Genomic DNA, 23,366 nt, shown 5'->3' on the forward strand with positions numbered 1-23,366 from the left:
GGTTTCATTATAACCCAACGGAAACGCCATACATAGGAGTAAAAATATGTATGAAGACCAAAAATATATAAGTCTCAAGTCTCATCACACCACTATCATGTTTCTCATTATTCAAACATCAACGATAGCAACATGATCAATATCAAAGCACAAAACATAACAAAATAGCAAATACAGACTTCTAATCTTCTATTATTTAGCTTGATAAGGTGCAAATACACGTTGTACCAAACCACATGTAACTGTACAATACTGTTACCATCTAAAGTAATTAAATTAACAATAATACGATATTAATTAATAATAATAGAGAAGATATATTAATGAATACAACAGTTGGCTAATATAACTGACAAATGAAGATTGGTGGCATAGAAAGACAAGCATGTTACTTGAATGAAGAAGCCTCATTGCGCAAACTGCTGCTTCAGTTCAGCGGTATTACCCCAGGCTCCCTAAAATCAGAACGTGTATAATCGTTTGCAAAATGTACCGTATCTCCTATTCACTAAACATACTTGTTCTTATATGAATTGCTTCCAGTTATGTGAACCTGAAAATACCACACCATGCAATCTTATTTTCTTCTTCTAGTTAACTGAAATCATACAACAAGTGACTCAAATAAAATGTAATAACTTACATGAAATATTGTTCCAAGTTTCTTCATTCCAATCGCACGTTGCTTCACCTCCTCTTTTGAAACAGTAGGATCTTTGAGCACCTGAAAAACAATCCGGTTGGTAATTGGCCAAAACAAATTGGGTCAGATTGGATTGACCCGTAGCACTTTTTTGTCTATCTTTTTTTCTAAATAATTAGTGTGTGCAAAATAAGATTATAAAATAATAATAATATCTTTTAAATAAGATAATTATACTTTAGCCGCCTTTTGACATGTTTAACCGTATTGAGCAGTTTCCTTTTTAGTTATTTTTTTTTTATTTTACCCGTTTGACCTGCTAGAGATAAAAACATAACATGAATCGAGCCATTCATAAGTAAATGGGTCGACCAGAGGATACATGAACTTACTGCTTGACAGACACGGGACAAGGTTGTCTCGATATCTACAACGTTAATCTGCCACAGGGAATTAATCATCTGATCTTTTTTCTCCTCGATAGCCTTATTTAACCGCTCTTCCTTGGCTTCTGAATTATTCAACTTCTTTAGCTCCTCTTGTATTTGTATTAACGACACCGCGGCTACATAAATAAAAAAAAAAATCTTAACATTGCTGTTACTTTTCAAATAACGCAACCTTTTAAATTATTTTTATAATGCACCTTCAGTGAGTTATAAAAATTTATACAACCTGAAGCAGCTGAAACTTGTGATTTCAAATGGTGTCCTTTATCCCTCACCCATTCAGCTAGAAACGGGACCTTCATAAAACGTTTATCTTTACCAAGTTCTCTTGCAGCTTGCCTTGTGTAGATATAGCCAATAGTATGTAACATAGCCTCACCAAAAGCTGAAAATTTAATAGCAACCATGATCACGGTTATTTTAGCAATCAGTACTGTCAACCCTTGACTTTAAAAGCACATTAATAGAATATTATTATGTAATTATTGTAATTAATAGTTTCCACTTATACGAGATCTCAAATTGATCTCCTTTGTATTATTTAAACCCTTGAATGTTAAGGAGAAAGATTTATCTCTTCCAATATGGTATCATTGTAAAACCCTAACCCACCACCCCTTCCCTGCCGCCACCACCACAGCACCTCTGTTGTTCAATTTTTTATCTCTTTCTTCTCCAGCCCTTCTCTTCGATCCCCCCCCCCCCTACTGCACCTCTTGCTGTTTTTTTTTCTGACCCAAACAGGATCTCATGGCCGAGAAGATACACCCAGCCATTACCGTCAACAACATCAGAAACTCCATACCTGTCCTCCTTGAATCTGAATCTAGCCAATATGGCCTGTGGTCGGAACTGTTTCAAAACCACTGCCGTGCTTTTCAGGTCATCGACCACCTCTCTCCTCCTGCCACCACAACTGCGTCATCTTCTTCGGAGGGTGACAAAGACAAAGACAAAGACAAAACCTCCAAACCTACGGATGAACTCTGGTCTCGGCTAGACGCCATTGTCAAACAATGGATCTACGGGACTATTTCTAATGATCTCCTCAATACTATTGTCGTCCCCAACATGTCAGCCTATGATGCTTGGTCAGCCATTGAAGGTCTCTTTCAGGACAACAAAAACTCTCGTGCCACATATCTCATGCAGAAATTTGCCACCACTCGTTTAGATGGTTTTCCCAATATGTCCGCATATTGTCAAGCCATCAAGTCCCTTACTGACCAACTTGCTAATGTCGGTGCCCCACTTGATAATAAACGTCTTGTTCTACACCTTCTTGCTGGTCTCACGGATCAGTACGAAGCCATATCCACCATCCTCCAACAAAAAGAACCCACCCCTTCGTTCTATGAAGCACGCTCACAGTTGTGCATGATAGAAAGTCAAAGGGCCGAGAAAGCCTTGTATGCCGCTAACCTCGCCAATCAAGCCCTGACCACCACCACATCTAAAATCCCATCCCCTACTACCTACACTTGGACCATCCCCAACCCGAACACCAACTCCGCTTCACCACCACCCTGGCTTTCCTGGTCTGCAGCTCCACCACCTCCTTGCCCCTACCCCACCACTACCCCACCAGCGCATACTAATCCCAGCCAAGGCATTCTCGGCCCCCATCCTCATCAGGGTCACCAGGCTACATACTCACCCACTGACATCCAACAGGCCCTTTACACCATGTCCCTCAACCCACCGGATTATCAGCATGGAGTCATGGACACGGATGCAACTATCAGCATGGATCCCAATTCAGGTAATTTCGGTACTATTCTTAATAATTGTGTGAATGAAAATATTACCGTTGGTGATGGAAAATCCATCCCGGTACATGGACATGGACCACAAACCTTCCCCCCACTATATCCACCCTTTGTCTTAAACCGTGTTCTTTATGCCCCTAAACTTGTTAGAAAACTAATTTCAGTGCGTCAATTCACTAGAGATAATTATGTATCTGTCGAATTTGACCCGTTTGGTTTTCTTGTGAAGGACTACAAGACCCGGATTCCTATAATCCGGTGCGACAGCAGCGGTGATCTCTACACCTTCTCCAAGGACTTCCATTGCTTCTCTACCTCCACCACTGCTGCTCAGTCCTCCACTTTATGGCATCAACGCCTTGGCCACCCAGGCCCGGCCCTACTTCAGTCTTTGAAAAATTCTAATTCTATTGTTTTTAAGACTTTAAATAAGAATGTTAGTGAACCTTGTGTTTTTGGCAAGAGCACTAGGCTCCCCTTTTATTCATCTAATAATATTACATTGCAACCATTTGACATTGTGCATAGTAATGTTTGGACCTCCCCAGTTTTAAGCTCCGGAGGTCACCGTTATTACGTGTTATTTTTAGATGATTATACAAACTTCTTTTGGACGTTTCCTATCTCAAACAAATCACAAGTTTTTGCCATATTTGAAATCTTTACCAAACTTGTCCACACCCAATTTAATCACACCATTAAAACCTTTCAATGTGACAACGGAAAAGAATATGTTAACACGTCTTTTAAGCATTTTTTTGATAAAAATGGGATACTTTTCCGTCTTTCCTGTCCCTATACTTCGTCACAAAATGGGAAAGCGGAACGCAAAATCCGCTCCATTAATAACATCATTAGAACCCTTCTTGCTCAATCCTCTTTACCCGCCAATTTTTGGCATCATGCCCTTGACACCTCTACCTACTTAATCAACATTACTCCATCTAAAACACACCACTTCAAAACACCTACCCAACTTCTTTACCACCAGCTACCGACATACGACCACTTACGCGTATTCGGGTGTCTTTGCTACCCACTCAAACCTTCCACCACTATTAACAAACTTGAACACCGATCTTACCCGTGTGTTTTCCTCGGGTATCCCTCCTCCCACCGTGGTTATAAATGCTACAATATACAATCCAAAACCATCACCATATCCCGTCACGTCCTTTTTGACGAGTCTACCTTTCCATTCACCAACCTCACCCACACATCTACATTCAACTCGTACAACTTCCTCACTGATCCCCTACCCACATCCCTTTGGCCTTCAGTCTCTTTCCCTTCGTACCCACAACCGCAAAATACTTCCCCACCTATCCCTTCTTCGACCCAGCCCAACTCCCCTACTACCTCGGCCCACTTAACACCTCCCACCTCCACTACTCCCTCACCGGCCCATCATGTTCACTCCTCTCCACCGGCCCATTTCACACCTCCCGCCCACACCATCCCTTCCCATACACAGCCCATCCTCACCTACTCCAGACGCCGCCCAGTTACCTCCACAACCCATACGGCCCAACATCCTCAGCCGAATACCACCGCCTCACCCTCACCTGACCCTCATCCACCAAACCCGTCTCAACCGGTCCCACTGTCCATCGTCCAACCAACCCACACATGCACCATGCGTACTCGGGCTATGGATGGAATTGTCAAACCAAAGCAACTTTTCAACCTACACACAACCAACATAGTCCCCGTTCCCAAAAATCCGTCCCAGGCCCTGTCCATACCGGAGTGGCATACTGCCATGACCAATGAGTTTCACGCACTTATTAATAATAATACTTGGGAATTGGTTCCACGCCAACCACATATGAACATCATTAGAAGCATGTGGTTACTTAAACATAAATTCAGGTCCGACGGCACTCTTGAATGGTATAAAGCAAGGTTAGTTTGTGATGGACGTTCTCAGCAGGTTGGTATTGATTGTGGGGAAACCTTCAGTCCGATGGTTAAACCGGCAACCATTCGTACCGTATTGACTATTGCATTGTCCAAGTCATGGCCGGTCCACCAACTAGATGTTACTAATGCTTTTCTTCATGGGAATCTCCATGAAACCGTGTACATGCACCAACCAATGGGTTTTCGAGACAAACACTTCCCGGATCACGTTTGTCGATTGAAGAAGTCTCTCTACGGTTTGAAACAGGCCCCTAGAGCCTGGTATCAACGTTTCACTGACTACGTTCTTACCTTGGGGTTTGTTCAAAGTGGTTGTGATGCGTCCTTGTTCATCTTACATCATAATGGCAACACTGCCTATCTTCTTCTTTATGTAGATGACATCCTTCTGGTAACATCTTCGACATCTCTTCGTCAGCACCTCATGACTTATCTCTCAAAAGAATTTGCAATGAAGGACCTTGGGGCATTAAGTTTTTTTCTTGGGATCTCTGTGAACCAAACTCAGGACACTATGTTCCTGTCTCAGCAGACTTATGCCACTGACATTATAGAGCGCGCGGGTATGTCGTCTTGTAAACCCGTAGCCACTCCAGTTGATACAAACTCCAAACTTAGTGCAACATCAGGTACCGACTTTGAGAACCCTACACTTTACAGAAGTTTGGCAGGGGCACTGCAATACCTCACTTTCACTAGGCCCGACATCAGTTATGCGGTGCAACAGGTATGTATGCACATGCACGCGCCCAAAACAGATCACTGGAATGCTCTCAAGCGTATCATCTGGTACATTCATGGCACGGTCTCTTACGGCCTAACTCTGTCACCTCACAGGGATCCCACACTTCTTGCTTATACGGATGCTGACTGGGCTGGTTGCCCAGACACTCGTCGCTCTACGAGTGGTTATTGTGTCTACTTAGGAGACAATCTCGTCTCCTGGTCCTCTAAACGTCAACCAACCATCTCCTGCTCTAGTGCCGAAGCTGAATACCGAGGAGTGGCTAATGTTGTTGCTGAAATATGCTGGCTTCGCAATCTACTCTTGGAATTGCATCGGCCTCTTTCTAAAGCCACTATCGTTTACTGTGACAATGTGAGTGCTATCTATCTCTCCAGCAATCCTGTTCAACATCAGAGAACGAAACACATTGAACTTGACATCCACTTCGTGCGCGAACAAGTTCAGCGCGGTCAAGTTCGTGTTCTCCACGTCCCTTCTCGTTACCAAGTTGCTGATATTTTCACGAAAGGATTACCACGCGTTTTGTTTGAAGACTTCCGCTCCAGTCTCAGCATACGATCACCTCCCACTTCGACTGCGGGGGTGTAATAGAATATTATTATGTAATTATTGTAATTAATAGTTTCCACTTATACGAGATCTCAAATTGATCTCCTTTGTATTATTTAAACCTTTGAATGTTAATGAGAAAGATCAAGGTTTGACATTTATCTCTTCCAATACACATGATAGGGCAACTGAGAATAACATACCTGCTTGTGAGAGCCGACGAGCTTCTGATGTTGCCCAATTTATAAATTCAGATTTTTGACCTTCAACAAATGGCCGAAGGCGATTCTTCAGAATTGCTATGAGCTTTGTTTCCCTTTCCATTTGAAATTCCTATACAATAAAGCAACAGTGATAATTAAATACTTATGTTATGTTTAATTAGGTTAGAATGCCGGCCTGATTATATTAGCCGTTTATGTGACAGTTATCTTCGGTTTGGTGCCAAAAACCGCCAAACATAACCGTTTGTAACTGTCATATGGTATATATATATACATTATGTTGTATCTTGATCAAATTACCAAGATTTCGACATAGAGTTATTGTTTGTTGTTTATCCACACATTTCGATTTCTCTATTGTTGTCACAAATAAGATTCCGTTGTGTTCTTGATGTCTATCAATTAATCGTTTAATTGTGCAGATTTGAGAATTTGAGTATGAATGCATACCCTCATCCTCTCTTGGACTTTCATCTTGCGAATTTCCGGAACCTGTCCCTCTTCTTCGAGTTCTACTGACTGTACGGCAGCCATATAAAGTTGTCCAATATATTCCTCAAACAAATCACTACCAAACAGCATGCCGAAAACAGCTGCAGGATCCACCATTAAATCTCTAAAAGAAATACCAAAAAAAAAAAATTGTTTTAAACTGTTATTGCTCCATGAAACTAATTCTTGGTGCAAGAAGATGATGCATCACACTTACTCCGCTACACCTGATTTTCCGTTTTTGTCATACGCTTCACGCTTCTCAGGGTCACTTAGAACCTGATAAGCCTCTCCAAGAACCTTCATGCATGAAAAATAAATAAATAAATAAATGACATATATTGATAAGCTAAGATGCTTCAAATAACTAATGTATTAAGTCAGCAGCACCTGAAAATTACGAGCGGCTTTCGGGTCTCCAGGATTTTTATCAGGGTGAACTTCCCTAGCCTTTAAAAAACATCAGAAAGCATTACTATATAGTTACATAATTTTTTTTTTTTTAATAACAGATAGCATTTTCTTTGAAGAAAGAAAGTGTAAACATACTTTGACATAGTAGGCCTTTTTAATATCAGATGCTGATGCATCAATACCGACTCCCAAGATGTCGTAATATTCTGTATCCTTGGCCATAGTTTAGCAATCACAGCTCTTGTAAGACTGGTAAAAGTAGAAAAATTACCTCATTACCGCATCAACGAAGAATCAAGAATTGTAATGACAAAAAAAAAAAAAGAAACAGAATGGATGTGTTCCCTAGGAGATAAAAACAGATATTCAAACAAATTTTGGAGCCAAAACTGATATGGTTATAATAATTTCCATAATAGTTTCGTAATTGATTAAAAACGCATAAGAAACCTGATGACATGATTCAAAATGCAGATATTGTTTCAACATTGTTGTATTAAGATCAAAACATTAGATAACACGAATAAATGAATAAATAAATATTCATATGTATGATAATCATGGGTTTTTGATAGATAAGAATAAGAAATTTTTTTTCTAAAATCGCGATGATAAAGTGAAAAACAGAGGAGTGAGAGAATGAAACATACAATTTTGGGAATCATGAGGAAGAGGGATAAGCAATCTGGAAATGTTGAAAAGCTTGTGAATCCATGACATTGTTGTATTAAACGCCCCTGTTCATATGATTCGTTTTCTGTTAATATACGTGGGTGATTAAACAGCAGAAATGCCCCTTCAACTTTTTCTATGTTTCAGTTTTTGTCCTTTAACTTTTAATGTTTAAAACTTTTATAAAGTTTAACTCTATTTATATGTGTCTAGGGTACTAGGAGCACAACCCTATCGGAAACACCAATTAAATCGTTATACGTCACTTTAACCCATTTTCATAAAATGTACTCAAATCACTTAGAGTGGTGTTGGAGAAGTACCCAATAAACGTTACCCATTTTCACGTCACTTTTCACAACTGATACTTCGAGTAGTAGTCACTGAAATCACAAACTTGATGAAGCCAAATGCCACTACTCAAGTGAATGGTGCCAGTTTTACCAAAAACCCGATGAAGCAGAATGTCACTACTCGAGGGTGCCTCGAGTACTCTTACTTTTATTTCTTAGCATTCATAATGCAGTGGAGGACGGATGTCCACCCTCTCTCCTCGACGTTGGCACCTTAAAAAGATTCATGAATGAGTGACCCCTCTCATCTTCTCATAATCTCTTCTTTTCTTTATTTGTGGTCACATATATTCCTCACTCTCTCTCTCTCTCTCTCCTGGTTATATCTACAAAGATCTTCTCGCCTCCTCTCTCTTCCACCTAAGCATTTGTAAACACCCTCATGAATACCATTGTGGATGCTCTAATGCATGCCACAAGCTAGATCAAGGTTTAAATTGAACGAACGATCAAGAACGAGTTCAATCGAGGTGATTTACCGATAGAATGAAATGAATTACAAATCATATTGTGATTCCATTAGTATTTTTATTATGAATTGCTCTAAAATAAACCAAAACAACTTATATGTAGAGCATCAAGGCCAACCAACTTTTAGTAATAAAAAAACTAGAGTTATATAAATATTTATGCATAAGCAGTTATATATATGTAAATACAAGACCAACACTATGTAAAGGTCCTTGCAATTCTCATGATTCTCTACTTAATATTTTGTGACCTACAATAACTTTGCATGTGAAAATTACAACCATTTAAACACCTTTCATATTGCTTGGTTGTAAAGATCAAAACTCAACATGTATTAAAAACGTTAAAATGTATAAAATAATAGAAAAGTTGTGCTTTGGATCATAAAATCTTGACAATATCTCATTATGATGATTACAACTATGACAGTTTCCATTTCCACCATGTATTTACACTACAATTGCCTTCATGAAGGCAAAGTCAAAATCACATTGCTTGTCAAACCCTCACAAGTCAACTTGAGCCCTTTTCCCCATTTTCACCCATAACATTATCATCAAAACCATGAGTCCCAAATCTGCAAAAAAAAATTAAAAAAAAAAAAACATTAACAAATTATTGAGGAACAGTAGAAGAAAATAAAGCCCTTTCAATAGAGAAAGGTTTATGATGACAGTTAAGAAATTTTTCCAGTTTACTGTAAGAAAACATAAAACAAATTAAAAAGATAGTAAGGTAACAAACCACTGCTGATTCTTCCTGAATTCAGTTAACACCGGATATATATTCTCAAACGCGGTGTAAGTCTCATCTCTAACCTGTAATTACATAATAAACAAGAGTTAAAATTGTATTTCTGAAAACAACGTACGAAATCAAACAATGAAACATGGACTAGTCATACCTTCGCTCCTGTTAAGACAATTTTCCCTGAAACGAAAATCAGCAGAACGATTTTCGGTTGTTTCATCCTGTAAATCAATCCCGGGAACAGCTCTGGTTCATACTATACGAACCACAAAAAAAAAACATTGGTCAAAGCATATTGAAGCAATATTTTCATTGGGTGGGTCCTATTTGATAATAATAATAATAGGATGCGTTTATACTTTATAGTGAACTTACGCTTGAAAAAGCACCGTGAGAGTATGCAAGGCCTTCAAGTCTAATAGGGAATTTCACATCACATGAGCCGACAATATTTTGTATTTTAAAGTCCTACAAGCCAACCGCCAAGAAACGACATTATATTATTATATGCAAAATAAAATGCATACAAATATCACCACGCCAAGAGGGATGACGAGAAATTACAAGGTTACCTTGAACTTTGCTGGGAACCCAAGTTTTTGAATAATCCGAGCATACTGAAAAAGTCACATAAAGCGTAAGATGACAACAAGTCGATTGCTAATAATTTTATAAATTCAATGGCCATGTTATAACTCAAATAGTGTAAAATTACAAGCAATAGTAAGTTCTCGCTTGCAACTAGCCAAAACAATATCAATTAGAACAATAATCATATAATCTCAAAACCAAGAAACATATGTCAAAGCCCACCAGAATATATTTTATTGTATTTTATTATCCCGTGGGATAATTAGTTAGTGTTTTACTATTCAAGTACAAGTACCTTTCGTGCCGCCAGTTTTGATTGTTGTTCACTCTTTGCTCCTGTACAAACCTGGAGCAATCACCATTTACATATTTTAGTACTCAAGTAATGCTCTTTGACTCTTTGTTAGTCAGCATACGATTTGAATTTTGAAAACATATATGCAAGACTAATTTCACAGAATGTTTTGAACCAAAGTAAATTATAGGAGGGAAAATACTTACCATCTTCCCAGAAGCAAAGATCAGTGCAGTTGTTTTAGGCTCTCTTATCCTCATAATCACAGCAGCAAAACGCTGAAGAACATTAACAATAGCACTATAAATGAACATTTTCTAGGATCAAAACCTTAACTGCCAACATAAATGCATCTATTTTGGTTTTTGGATGTCGCGCGACAATCGAAATATTATGACAAAGTTCTTATCTACAATTACATCATGGTCCATTAGTAACATTAAAACTGCATTTATTTTAACTCACAAGATACTCCTCTTTTCGCTATTTTTAGAGACTTGACTAAGACCATGTGTAGTGGTTTAGTGAATAATGCCCCTACCCTTGGGCGTTTTCCGCCATGTGGCAGTCCAGTCAGCAAGGGGGCATTATTGGGCGTTTTTACAAAAGGGGCATAGTGGAATAATGCCCAATAATGCCCCAAACAATCATTACACAATTATTAATTTTTTTAAATTAAAAATTAATAATATTTCATCAAATAAATAAAAATTACAATACTAGTATTAAAAAATAAACTTATTTGCCCCAAACTATTGAAATTCAAGTTTTTAAACTGAAAACTAAAACCACAGGGGCCTAATTTGCCATTTTTAAACTTAAACTAAAACCACAGGGGCCTAATTCGCCATTTTTAAACTTAAACTAAAACCACCCGCCTCCCAACCCTTCTTCTTCGTTTGACCGGCAAGAAATCCGGCAGACCACAAAGCCCAAACCCACTCGAATCCGGCAAAAATTCCGGCTATCTCCATCTCTATCTCTTTAAACCCACATGGTGTTATCTGATTGGCCAACAATTTGCAATTTTGGCGTGTTTTAAATCACGCTGGACAGGTTTTTTTCTCAAAAAACGCCAAAACACTCCCCAGGGGGTGGGGGTGCGGCGATATTGGGCGTGTTTGGTGGAAAATTTTGAAAAAACCACGCCCATTACGGGTGGTCTAATAAAAGTTGCATTTATTTAAGGGTAAAAGAAAAGAATACCTTGGGATTATATTCTGCATTACGTGCTTGTAGAGCAATTGCTTTAAGGTCTAGTTTGCAATCTAGATTGACCGTCGATACAATGTTCCTATATGTACAAATAACAACCTAATTCTTAGCAATATGATAACTTAAGAAGGATATTTTTGTCATTTTGATTATTGTATACAAATAAAAAATGCCTATGTTAGTTCCAAACGTAGTTAGAGAAACAGAACATACAAAATGGAAAAAGTAAACATTCAACTTTGTATAATAGCGTGTTATAGGGATGAACTCATAAAATACAAAAAGCACTTAAAACGTTCTTAACTTGAAGATAGAAAATCATTCTTCCATCGTTAATTATAGATTTCGATTCTGTCTCTATACAAAAAAAAAAAAAAAAAAAAAAAAAAAAAAAGTTGCTCAACATACATTTTTGTCTAGTTTGTTTGCAACTCCTATTCAATCATAAACAAATCATTAATATGTATTCAATATGTCGTTATATAATTGGTCACTCCTTAGGGTAGCCAAAATTAGCTAAATCCACGAGGACCAACCCTTTTCGTAAACACAACAAAGGCACACTAATTTAGCTTCCTTAACTTACAACTGTTAGCACAAACAATTAACTACCAAACCGCACACAAACCAACACCCAATGTTATACCAATCAAACCACTCTACAACTACAATTGCACATGCACTAAAATGTGCAACTTAACAAATTACATTTTATTAAAACGACTAACTCACACACCCTTTAAACCTACTCCTAAATCTACATCTACATCCACCTTGAGACTATAACTATCAACCACTTTGAGAGGAACACCTTGATACCGCAAATTACACACACCCCAAAAGCTGAAAATCTACACAAATTTCCGACAACAGTAGTTCCGCCAATTAGCTGTTTACGATCACAACTCATCACAATCGCGAGTTTTTCCAACATAATTGCAAGGTTAGATACATTTACACATATAAGCCCATTAACACACATATAAACCGATGAACACACACAAAGTACACACTCAATCACCCAATCATAAACCACTTACTGAAGAGTAGGAACAATTCCAGAAGGATGTTTAGACAGATCAACCGGTTGACTCCCACCCTCCAACACTTGATCAGCCATTAATCCCTTAAACCAAATTCAAAACAACATAAGAATACAATTATACAAAAACCCAACTCACTAAACCACAATTTCACCACAGATCTATAACCCAAAACTTAAATTTCACAAATTCTCAAAATTAGTTCAACATATTCAATACCCACAACCAATTACCCTCGAATCAACTAGATCCAACACAAAGACACAAACTTGTATGTTAAAAACACCTTAATTAAGCGAAATCTGAATTAGGGTTTCGTGGATCTTGAACCGAATCGGTGAGATCAATACGAAGATTGGAAACGAATTGGTGAAATTAAACAAAAGGGGTTGGAAAAAAGGCGGTGAAAATTTAAAAAAATGGATCTTTTATATGAACAAATGATGATTTTATAGCTTTGTATCGAGGGGATTTGGGGAACAAAGAGGGGAGAGTTGGGGAAATGAGGAGCTGGTGAAGATGTCGTGAAGGATATTGGGTGTGTGGTGTTTATATGCTTCCCAAAATGCCCCTAAGATGTCATGTGGTGTGGGGGTATGGTGGTAATTTTGTAGGGGGAAATCTGTGCTGACTGGTTGTGATGTGGTTTTGGGTGAAGGACGAGTTAGAGGATTACACGTGGGTAGGAAGGTACTGTGATATTTGAAGTGGGATATTGGGCCTTTGAAGTGGGCTGAGATTCCCATTTAAGAAAAGTTGAATATTGGGCCAACAATGGGCAACAATGTTAGGGTGTGTGTTATATTATGTGGGCGTGAACAATGAGGGGAGCCCACATGAGCCCACACTCATGCCTACAAGCGTCCTTGGTGTGAGTTAGAGGTGCACAAAAAAAACCTGAACCCGGGTATTAGAAAAACCTGGTTTTTTAAACTTGAACCCGTCCCTACCCGTAGGGTAGAGACCGGGTATGCATATTATGTTCAATACTCAAACCCAGACCCGGGATTTTCATACCCGGTTTTTTGTAATACCCGGACCCGTTGTGTTCAACAGCTTTCTTTGAACGTTTAGAGCTTGTGTGAGGTTTTTTTGGCAGATTTCAAGGCATACAATATGTATAATTAAAGGTTTCAATTATATATCTATGTTTTATGTCAAAAAAAATGAATCGAAAAACTCGATCTATATCCGAACCCAAATCATACCCAGCCAATACCCGAACCATACCTGACTAATACCCGAACCCTACCCTAACCCGGAAATATGGTATTCTAATACTCGGGTATTGAAAACCCGAACCCAGTACACAGGGTATATACCCGAACCTGTGTATTGAAAAAAAACCCGGTTTGTGCAAGTGTAGTGTGAGTCATGATCCTGCATCCGTGACTATCCTCACGCTCGTGAGACAATAACCAAGTAACTCAATCAAATACAATGAGCCAATGAAATGGAAAAATCTCTTAAACAACTTGATATAAATTTTAACAAAAAAACGAGTTGTTTTAAAAATATGGTATGTTTTGGTCTTGTAAACGATTTTCATTGTTTTAGTTGAATAGTCATTTGTTTATGTTTTATTGTTCTGTAAGACCACCTGTAGTGGGGCATTATGTGGGCATTATGCTAAAAAAAAAACGCCCCCTACTCCCGTTACATAGGGCATTATGGGGCATTATGCTAAAAAAAAAATTGCTTTGGCGTGATATATAAAACGCCTAAAGAGGATTGTGGGAGGGTTGACTAACCAATGAGATTTTTAGGGGTTTTTCCTTTATTTTATTTAATGCCCCAATAATGCCCAATAATGCCCCATCCCCATTACACCTCATTTTAGAAAACGCCCAATAATGCCCCTTTGCTGACTGAACCGCCACATGGCGTAAAATGCCCTAGGGTGAGGGCATTATATTCCCCTTCCACTACACATGGTCTAACAATGCATCTCTAGAGTTCTAAAATTTGGTATTGGGCTCTCTTTCTTTAGAATTTTGATATTGGGCTAACATTGAGAATCATGTATACATCTTTAGAAATGGTTTACGAACGAAAGGATGATTTAAAGGCGTTAATTAAGTGATTAAACTTTTTAAGGCAATTAGCGGTAATTTCAAATATACACTTACAAACTTGCAAAATATCACATATACCCATACAAAATTATAAATATCATTTATACCTTTAGGAAGTAGTTGAAATGTCATATATACCCAATTTATTGAAAACAATTTAATAAATGACAATTTAACCTTTATTTTTCTAAAACTTTAAAATCTCATATATAACCTTTAGCTTCAAATATTATATTTACACATTTCTAGCATAATTTATTTAGTTTAAATATTATATATGAAGTATACTATTATTTATGGGTACAAATATAAATAAAAAAGAGTAAAAATAAATTTAAGCTAAAAATATATTATATAAAAACATGAAGGTAAAAGATGAGCATGAAAACTTGAAATAAAAAAAAATAAGAGTAAAATGATTATTTATTAGATTTTTTAATAAATTTGGATATTACATTACATTACATTACATTACAATTACATTACAATACTATAAATTAGGAACATGTCGGTGTTTCATGAAGTTGTACTCCAAGCTTGAGTACCATACTATAAATTAGGAACATGTTGGTGCTTCATGGAGTTGTACTCCAAGCTTGGGGAGATTTTCAAAAAAAAAAAAAAAAAATTGAGTTTTCATTTCTAATCCAAAGGTTTTCATTTTTTTGTATTGTGTCCTCTTTGATTTTTTTTTTTTTTTACTTTTAAGCAAAAAAAAAAAAAATTTCTACAATTTAACCTCAACACATTTTTATTTTCAACTTTAATCCCCATATTACCATACTATAATTGCCACACTATAAGTTAGCAATATGTTGGTACTTCATGGAGTTGTACTCCAAACTTGGGAAGTTTTTCAAAAAAAAAAAAATTGAGTTTTCACTTCTAATCCAAAGGTTTTCATTTTTGTACTCGGTAGTCTCTTTGATTTTTTTTACTTTTAACCAAAAAAAATTCATCTTTTGCAATTTAACCCCAACATATTTTTATTTTCAACTTTGATCCTCATATTACCATACTATAAGTTAGGAACAAGTTGGCGCTTCATGGAGTTGTACTCCAAGTTTAGGGAGTTTTCCAAAAAAAAAAATTGAGGGGGTGTTTGTTTTCTGTGAAAAGCTGTTCAGGACCTCTTATGTCTGCTTCACGCAGACCACGCGCAAACGTTTAAGTCTGCAGTGTGTTTGTTTTCTCGAAGATCTTTCATGTCTGCCTAACCTCTTTTTGATGCAGACATGGATCAAAGTCTTCTTGGGTCTGCAGACTCTCTTCTCCTCCGCAAAACCCTAGCACCTCTCCCCACTTCTCCTCCACCCCATCTTCTCAACCACCGCCACCGACCCTCCCACCGTCCGCCACCACCTTGTCACCTTCCCACCGTTCGCCACCACCAGCGGCATGCTCTTCGTATTCAGCGTCGTCTTGTTAGCCCTAACTATCCCAGAGTCCGTCAATTTCTTCACTGGTACTTCAATTTCTTCCATTTATCTGCTGTAGATTTGGACCAAATTTCAAAATTCTCCACTGTTGTTGATAATTTTGAACATAAAATTCTCCACTGGTTGTTGATAATTTTGAGCATAAACTATGATTACTATCTGTAGATTGCGATTGAATTTTACAAATTCACCACTACTTGTAACAATATTGTATATAAACTATTAAACTATCAGTATCTTCCGTAGATTTGGATCATATTTCATAAATTTTCCACTGATTTTGACAATTTTGAATCTAAAGTATGATTGTCTTCGATAGATTTGGATCAAGTTTCATAAACTCTTCACTGATTTTGATAATTTTGAGTGTAAAACTATGATTATCTTTTCTAGACGTGGATAAATTTTACAAGTTCGCCACTGATTTTGACAGTGTTGAATGTAAACTATGATTATTTTTAGAATTGCGGTGTTAATTTGGTGTTACTCATGCATGTTATGTTGTTTGATTGTGATATTCATTGTGATAAAATGGTAATTAGAATTTGTATCATATCCAGTAGCTTGCAAAAGTTAAAAAACAAACAATGGTCCACCTCTTCTGCTGCAGATGTGTTATGCAGACTGCAGACATTTTACCTCTAAAAAAACAAACACCATTTTCACTTCTAAGGCCATGGGGTATGGGGCTTGGGTTGGGGCATGGGTTGGCTGAAAACGCCCAAGCCACCACCCCGGGGGCTTGGGTTGGGGCGTGGCCCTTGTGGCGTGGGTTTGAAGCCGGGCGTGGGGCGGGCTAGTAGGGCTAGTAAGGTGACATGGCGGGCTCTCAATGGCCAAACCAAACTCATGCCCCCAACCCAAGCCCCACCATACCCCATGGGCGTGGGTTTGAGTGGTGGGGGGACTCCCACTCCACGTGTCAACCAATGCCCAACCCAAGCCCCACCATACCCCATGGTCTAATCTAAAGGTTTTTCATTTTTGTATTTTAACATCTTTGGTTTATTTTTTTTTTTTTATACTTTTAACCAAAAAATTTCATCTTTTGCAATTTAACCCCAAAACAGTTTTTATTTTTATCCCCATATTTTTCATCTTTTGCAAATTTTTCATTTTACGTTTCGTTCTAATTTTGCGAGTGAACACGCCGCAACGTGTGTGTGGATTTCAACATTTTTTCGTCTATTTTTTCTCGTTTGACAGGACCGTCACAACGCGTCCATTTTTCTCTGTTTGACACGTTCGTTGCAACACACGTGGTCTTAGATCGACTTAGTTATTCTTTTCTATTTTACGTTTTAGTCTAATTTCTTCGTATTGACATGCCGCAACGGGCATGCGTGTTTCAATGATTTTACATATACTTATCGTTCCTTTTTGTTTATTTTGTTTTTACAATCTTTTTCAGTGTTGTTGGTCTCTGGTAGTTGTGTAGCATTAGTGCTACTTGGCACGATTTATGCCCCCCGCCGCAACGCGAGCTTAATACTAGTTTTAATTACTTTAGAAGGGCATATATGATTTTTTTTTTTTTTTTTTTTTTTTTTGATTGGGTACATATGAAATTTTGCAAGTTTGTAAGGTTATATATGAAATTAATTCTATTTATAAAATCAATTTTATAGGTTATTTATTTTATTTTAATGTATACAATTGTGTTAGTCAATTTTTTTTTTGAAAATGTATAGATTTATAAAAAAGTCCTTTAACTATTTATATTGTACAAATAGTAATTTAGATACTTTTTTATTAAAATGCAACTTTCTCATTCAAAATGTGATTTAGAGAGCTGCTGCTATTGTTGTTTTACCAAGTATTACTTATATTTGCAAATGAACATTAAATACGTAATCTAAAACAAGACACGATTTTAGGTGTATTTGACATGACACAATACAAATAAATATATGAGTCGATTTCAGGTTAAACAATTGAACTCGCTATAACCTAAACAACCCAACACGAGTCACACCCTTACCTTATATACAATATCCCTCATATATTTTCTTGTAATATAAACTAGGTTGGAACCCCGTGTATTACACGAGCTGTGTAAATTTAATTTTATATGACAAATATTAAAAAAGATGTATATTTAAAAAAAACTCGTATCTTGCACATGTTGAATAAAATATAATGTCATATGTTAATACAAATAGTCATCATGATTTATCTTTTAAAAATAAACATTGATGTACTATTTACTTATTATGACATTTTGCTTTTTTTTTATTTATTATTAGGTTAAAAACACATTGTATTACATGTGGTTGAATCCCGTTTTTATTATACATTCAAATTATGAGATACAATTATTTTAGTTAGTTTTATGCACCTTTATACTTATTTGTTTATTTCATTCTTAATACACTCGTCTTAAATTTATATTCAAAAGAGTTTACGGTACAAAAAGGTGGAGATCAATCCCCACGTTTTTATATGTTTCATTATTTTTTTAATTATACCGTAAAATCAAGAATTTAATTCTCTTTGAATGAAGTATATTTTTTTGTTTCAAATTATTATTATTATTATTATTATTATTATTATTATTATTATTATTATTATTATTATTATTATTATTATTATTATTATTATTTACTTGATTATAATAAAAATAAATGTTTATATTATAATCTATTTTTTTAAATTATTATTAATATTATTATTATTATTATTTAATATGATCATAATAAAAACAAACATTTATCCTTATCTAAATATTTATTCTTATCTAATATTTTGTTTAAAATTATTATTATTTAATATGAGAGATAAATGAAAAAAAAAAGTGAAAAAGCTCCAGAAAGTGACACGTGTCCAAAAATGATTTTCGTTTATTAAGATATATAGGAAGATTAAAGCAAAAAGTAGAACTAGTAAGATTAAATTAAAGTAAAAAGTAGAATTAGTAAGATTGAATAATTATGCATGTGTTTTTTTTTAAGAAATTTAGGTTGAATATCAACACGACTAAGAAAAGAACATTCTATTATCCACAAAGGGCTAAAGATATCCCGGTTCAAATCGACTACTTGAACTCGATTCATGCCGGATAGAATTATCTATTTATATTTGTAGTATTTTTCGGTTTTTGGCTTAGTACGAAACCATTAAAATCCCATACTGACCGGAAGCCCAAAGCGGGGTGAAGAAATAGAAACTTTCAATTTTCACACCAATGTCTTCTAACATTACGTGTTGGCCAGGGCCGGCCCGTTAGGTTTAACAATCTAGGCACGGGCCTAGGGCAATCAAAAATCAAGGGCTTTCAATTTTTAGTAAAGTTTTATATATTGTATATGTATAAATAAAAAGTAAAACTAAACAATGTTTTGTTAATAAAGTTAGACAGATAAAAAAAATTTAGGAAAAAGGGCCCACATTCAAGATCCAGTTTCGAAATTAAACCACAGACATAACTACAGTTTGTAGCAACCATCTACCACTCGACCTCGTCCGGATGCCGTGAATCAGCGCCAAAAATCCCTAAAATTGAGTCGTAGTCATCGTTACTACCTCCTATTGCAACCTGCTTTTTCGATTTTCTAGGTTATCGGCTATCACTAACGGTAATCACTCATGGCGTCGGGTCTGTCGGGATTGGAGGAGAATTTATGGGCAAAATTATGGCTAATTACTAAACGTAGGTTAACTTTAGCAGCTAATTTTTCTATTAATCTCTATATGTTTTGCAAAAAGGCCTCTACTTCGTAGTCCGCTTAGGGTCTGCAAAAACGTTGGAACGACCCTGATGTAAGCACTTAGATGGAAATCTAAGTTAGTTAATGTGAACTGGTTTAAACTAAAATTTCTTTTGAACCGGCCAATAAAAAATGGACCGATCCAAATTGATCTACCATTAACTGGTAATCTTAGTTTCCTTTATTCGATCGGCCCGGCTTGGTGTTAAGCTGGGTGGATCTAAGACATAGGGAAATTTTCATCAACCTTTTTTCATTGTTGTTCCTTGCATTTTAAAGTCATAATATATGTGTTTACAATCCAATGATCCATCTATTCAACTTAATTAATACTAGTTTAATGCTCAAACATTATTATAATAATCAATTTATAAACTTACTTTCAAACTCAGTGGCTCCTTAGCAAGACAAGGTTACGTTAGTTACCACAACATTACATTCGCCCACTTTAACAAAAGCCACCTTTTAACTCAAAACCACACGTGGGCCGTTGTTTAAAGTTATACGATTTTTCTTATTCACAAAGTGGATGAAATGAAATCTATCCATTTATTATAAATAAATAAATCTGTTACACAAAATTTATAAAGAAAAAATGTATCACACAAGACCAGAAAAATAAATTTCATAAACCTTTTGTGTGAAATAAAAGAATCAAAAATGAAAATTATGATTGTGTTTTGAGATAGATTAAACCATGCTTGTGTTTCAACTTTTTTTTTTCAAACGACGACTATTTTATTCAAATAGATAAACGGAGCCAATAAGAAACTGGAAGCCTCGATACAAAGAAAAGAAATTACATGATATTATCCCTTACATTGAAGTCGCACCACCTCTCTCAACTTAAGCTACTAAATAACTTACTTACAATAATTAAACAATTAAATGGGTCAAAACTTTGAAAATCATATTAGATATCGCTTCCAGTTAACAGGGCCGGCTCTATAGGCTTTGGAACCTAGGCACAGGCTTAGGGCCAACAAAAAATAAGGGCCTCCAAGTTTTTAAAAAAAAATTATATATACTATATGTATTTGTTAGGCCCAAATAAATACGTTTATTTCAAAACTTAACTGATTTTTCATTCTAGGAGTCCAAAATAAATATTGTTTAGCAAACAAAGGTCAAGTTTCAAAACCCATTTCGCTTTGATTTCCAACTATTACAACACAACAACCATCAACCTAATCATCAATATTTAGCGGCCTAAAATCCTTAAATACAGCCGCAATCATCATTCTCACTTCCCATCGCAACCTGCTTTCAGTTTCTAGGCTAGTGGCTATCACGTAACGAAAAAAGTAAGGGCAATCACCCATTGCGTCAGGATTGGAGGAGAGTTTATCGGTGAATTAGAGCCCCTACTTCATAGTTCGCTTAGGGTCTCCAAAAACCTAGGAACGGCCCTGCCAGTTAATTGAAAATTTGAGGGATGATGTAACTCAATAGAAAGAAAAAGAGATACATACGACCAGAGATTTCATCTTCTCGGTCTCCCATGGAAAGGATTTTTTATTATAAAAGCATAAATGAAGTCGAGAAATATTTTAAAAAAAATAGGTTATAAGAAAAAATATATCGTATTTCTATTATTATGTTATATGGTTAACGGGGAAGGTTCATTTGAGAAGAAAAAGAAACAAAGGGTAATTTTGTAAACAATTAAATAGTTTTTTCACTTATCTCATTTATTATCATTTTTGACTAGGGATGGCAATGGATCGGGTTTGGGACGGGTTTAGGTAATCCCAAACCCAAACCCGATTAGATAAGCTTGTCCCAAACCCGTCCCAAAACCCGTCGGGTTTCTAGCGGGTAAATACCCATCGGGTATCGGGTATACCCACGGGTTTCGGGTAAACCCGTTAATTTAAAAAGATTACTCATTGGGTATACTTATCTCAAAACTTATTGGGTATCTATCGGGTAACTACTAACCGGTTACATTTTGTATTGTTATTATAAAAATATATATCAAATAACTACAATTTATACGGAATAGAATACCTATATGTGTAAAAAATGGATGCATCGTATATATACATATTAATAATATAAAAGAAATTATATCGGGTATACAATCGGGTAAACGGGTACAGTTTATCGGGTAATTGGGTCGGGTAAATGGGTATATCACTAAATCCCAAACCCGTCCCAAACCCACGAAAAAAATAAAAACTATTCCCAAACCCGTCCCCAACCCGATTAACCAACCCCAAACCCGTCCCAAATGTGTCGGGTTTCGGGTTTACCCATCGGGCTCGGGTTTGATTGCCATCCCTATTTTTGACTAATTTTTTTTTGAACAACATCATTTTTGACTACTTTAATTACTTATAAAGACTATTATCCTCCACACTAACTTTTTTTTGCCTACACATATAAAAAATTATCCTACATATTTCGAAATTCATCCTACACGTTGAAATTTATCCTACACAACTCGTAATTTATCCTACACAACTCGTAATTTATCCTAAATTTTAAATTATTTTATTTTTTTTGAAAAAATTATATATTTTGAAGATAAGTTACAAAAAATTTAATGTAGGTAGCTATTAAAGAGGAAGACTACAAATTAATTACCTATGTAGTTTTACCAATGTACCCTTATAGTAACATTAAATACTTATACTAAATGAAGTAAAATAAATAATTCTTATTGGTTGAAATTTCTTTTTTTTTTCTTCTTACATAAAATTTCTTTTTATTTGAACTCTCCACTATGGTTAACTATCTATCAATTTCAGATTCATCAATTTGACGGTTATTTACCTTTCTAGTTTGGTGATCTCTTGTAATATGTAAAGCTAAATGACATGGCTACAAAAATTACGAATGGGATTGGTGGCACAGCAAAAAACTTTAAGAATACCCAGGTTTGGAGATCTCAAGTTAGGATTACAAAATTCTTTCGTACTAAAAATACAAATATAAAAAATTCAAAAATGAATGACGTAGTTTTAAGCGTTTGAGTTTATCTAACATATATCTATGTTTGAATATTGTTTCCATTGAAAATATGCATGTACTCTCTTGAAAGTCGTATGTTCACCATAAACAGTGTTTTACCTTGTCTCGTAGGTTAGTAGAGTTATATGATTTTTTAATAACATGTTATCAAGGTTAAACAAACCAATATTATTGTGCTTAGGAGTGTTTTAAATTTATTTTTCTTTGCATTTCCATTGTTTATTGTGTTTTATTGTAGGTTAGTAGAGTTGTATGAGTTTTTTATAACATGTTATCAAGGTTAAACAAACCTAGGGCTGACAATTCTGACACAAACACGATAACACGACACGAACCTACACGAAGTTTTCATGTTTCGTGTTTGACCTGAACAGGTTTCGTGTCTAAAACAGGTCGACATGAAAAGACCTTAACATGTTTCGTGTCTAAACAGGTTAAGACCCGTTAACCTGTTAAGACCCGTTAGGTACATGTTAATAATTAAAAATTAAAAAAATATTATATGTGGGTGTGGACATGGGGCCATCAGTCGTGGGGCTTGGGATGAATTATACACAAACACACGTGG

General features: G+C 36.0%; 2 protein-coding genes across 2 annotated transcripts; both read right to left on the reverse strand.

Annotated features, from left to right (window-relative positions):
- Positions 1-305: 305 nt before the first annotated feature.
- LOC110929161 (chaperone protein dnaJ 10) lies at positions 306-7,491 on the reverse strand. The gene is made up of 9 exons (XM_022172281.2): positions 7,347-7,491; positions 7,188-7,247; positions 7,015-7,097; positions 6,756-6,921; positions 6,285-6,414; positions 1,319-1,477; positions 1,036-1,208; positions 644-724; positions 306-553 (listed from the first exon to the last, which is right to left on the reverse strand). The coding sequence occupies exons 1-9, from the start codon at positions 7,431-7,433 to the stop codon at positions 509-511; spliced, it is 984 nt and encodes a 327-aa protein (XP_022027973.1). The 5' UTR covers positions 7,434-7,491; the 3' UTR covers positions 306-508.
- Positions 7,492-9,039: 1,548 nt separating this feature from the next.
- On the reverse strand, positions 9,040-13,120 carry LOC110929160 (TATA-box-binding protein). The gene is made up of 10 exons (XM_022172280.2): positions 12,888-13,120; positions 12,599-12,684; positions 11,550-11,637; positions 10,550-10,621; positions 10,344-10,394; positions 10,030-10,074; positions 9,833-9,925; positions 9,612-9,713; positions 9,452-9,525; positions 9,040-9,284 (listed from the first exon to the last, which is right to left on the reverse strand). Coding segments are annotated over exons 2-10 (606 nt in total). The 5' UTR covers positions 12,679-12,684; positions 12,888-13,120; the 3' UTR covers positions 9,040-9,283.
- Positions 13,121-23,366: the final 10,246 nt, after the last annotated feature.

Source organism: Helianthus annuus, chromosome 3 (assembly GCF_002127325.2).
Source record: "Helianthus annuus cultivar XRQ/B chromosome 3, HanXRQr2.0-SUNRISE, whole genome shotgun sequence".
Lineage (NCBI taxonomy): Eukaryota > Viridiplantae > Streptophyta > Magnoliopsida > Asterales > Asteraceae > Helianthus > Helianthus annuus.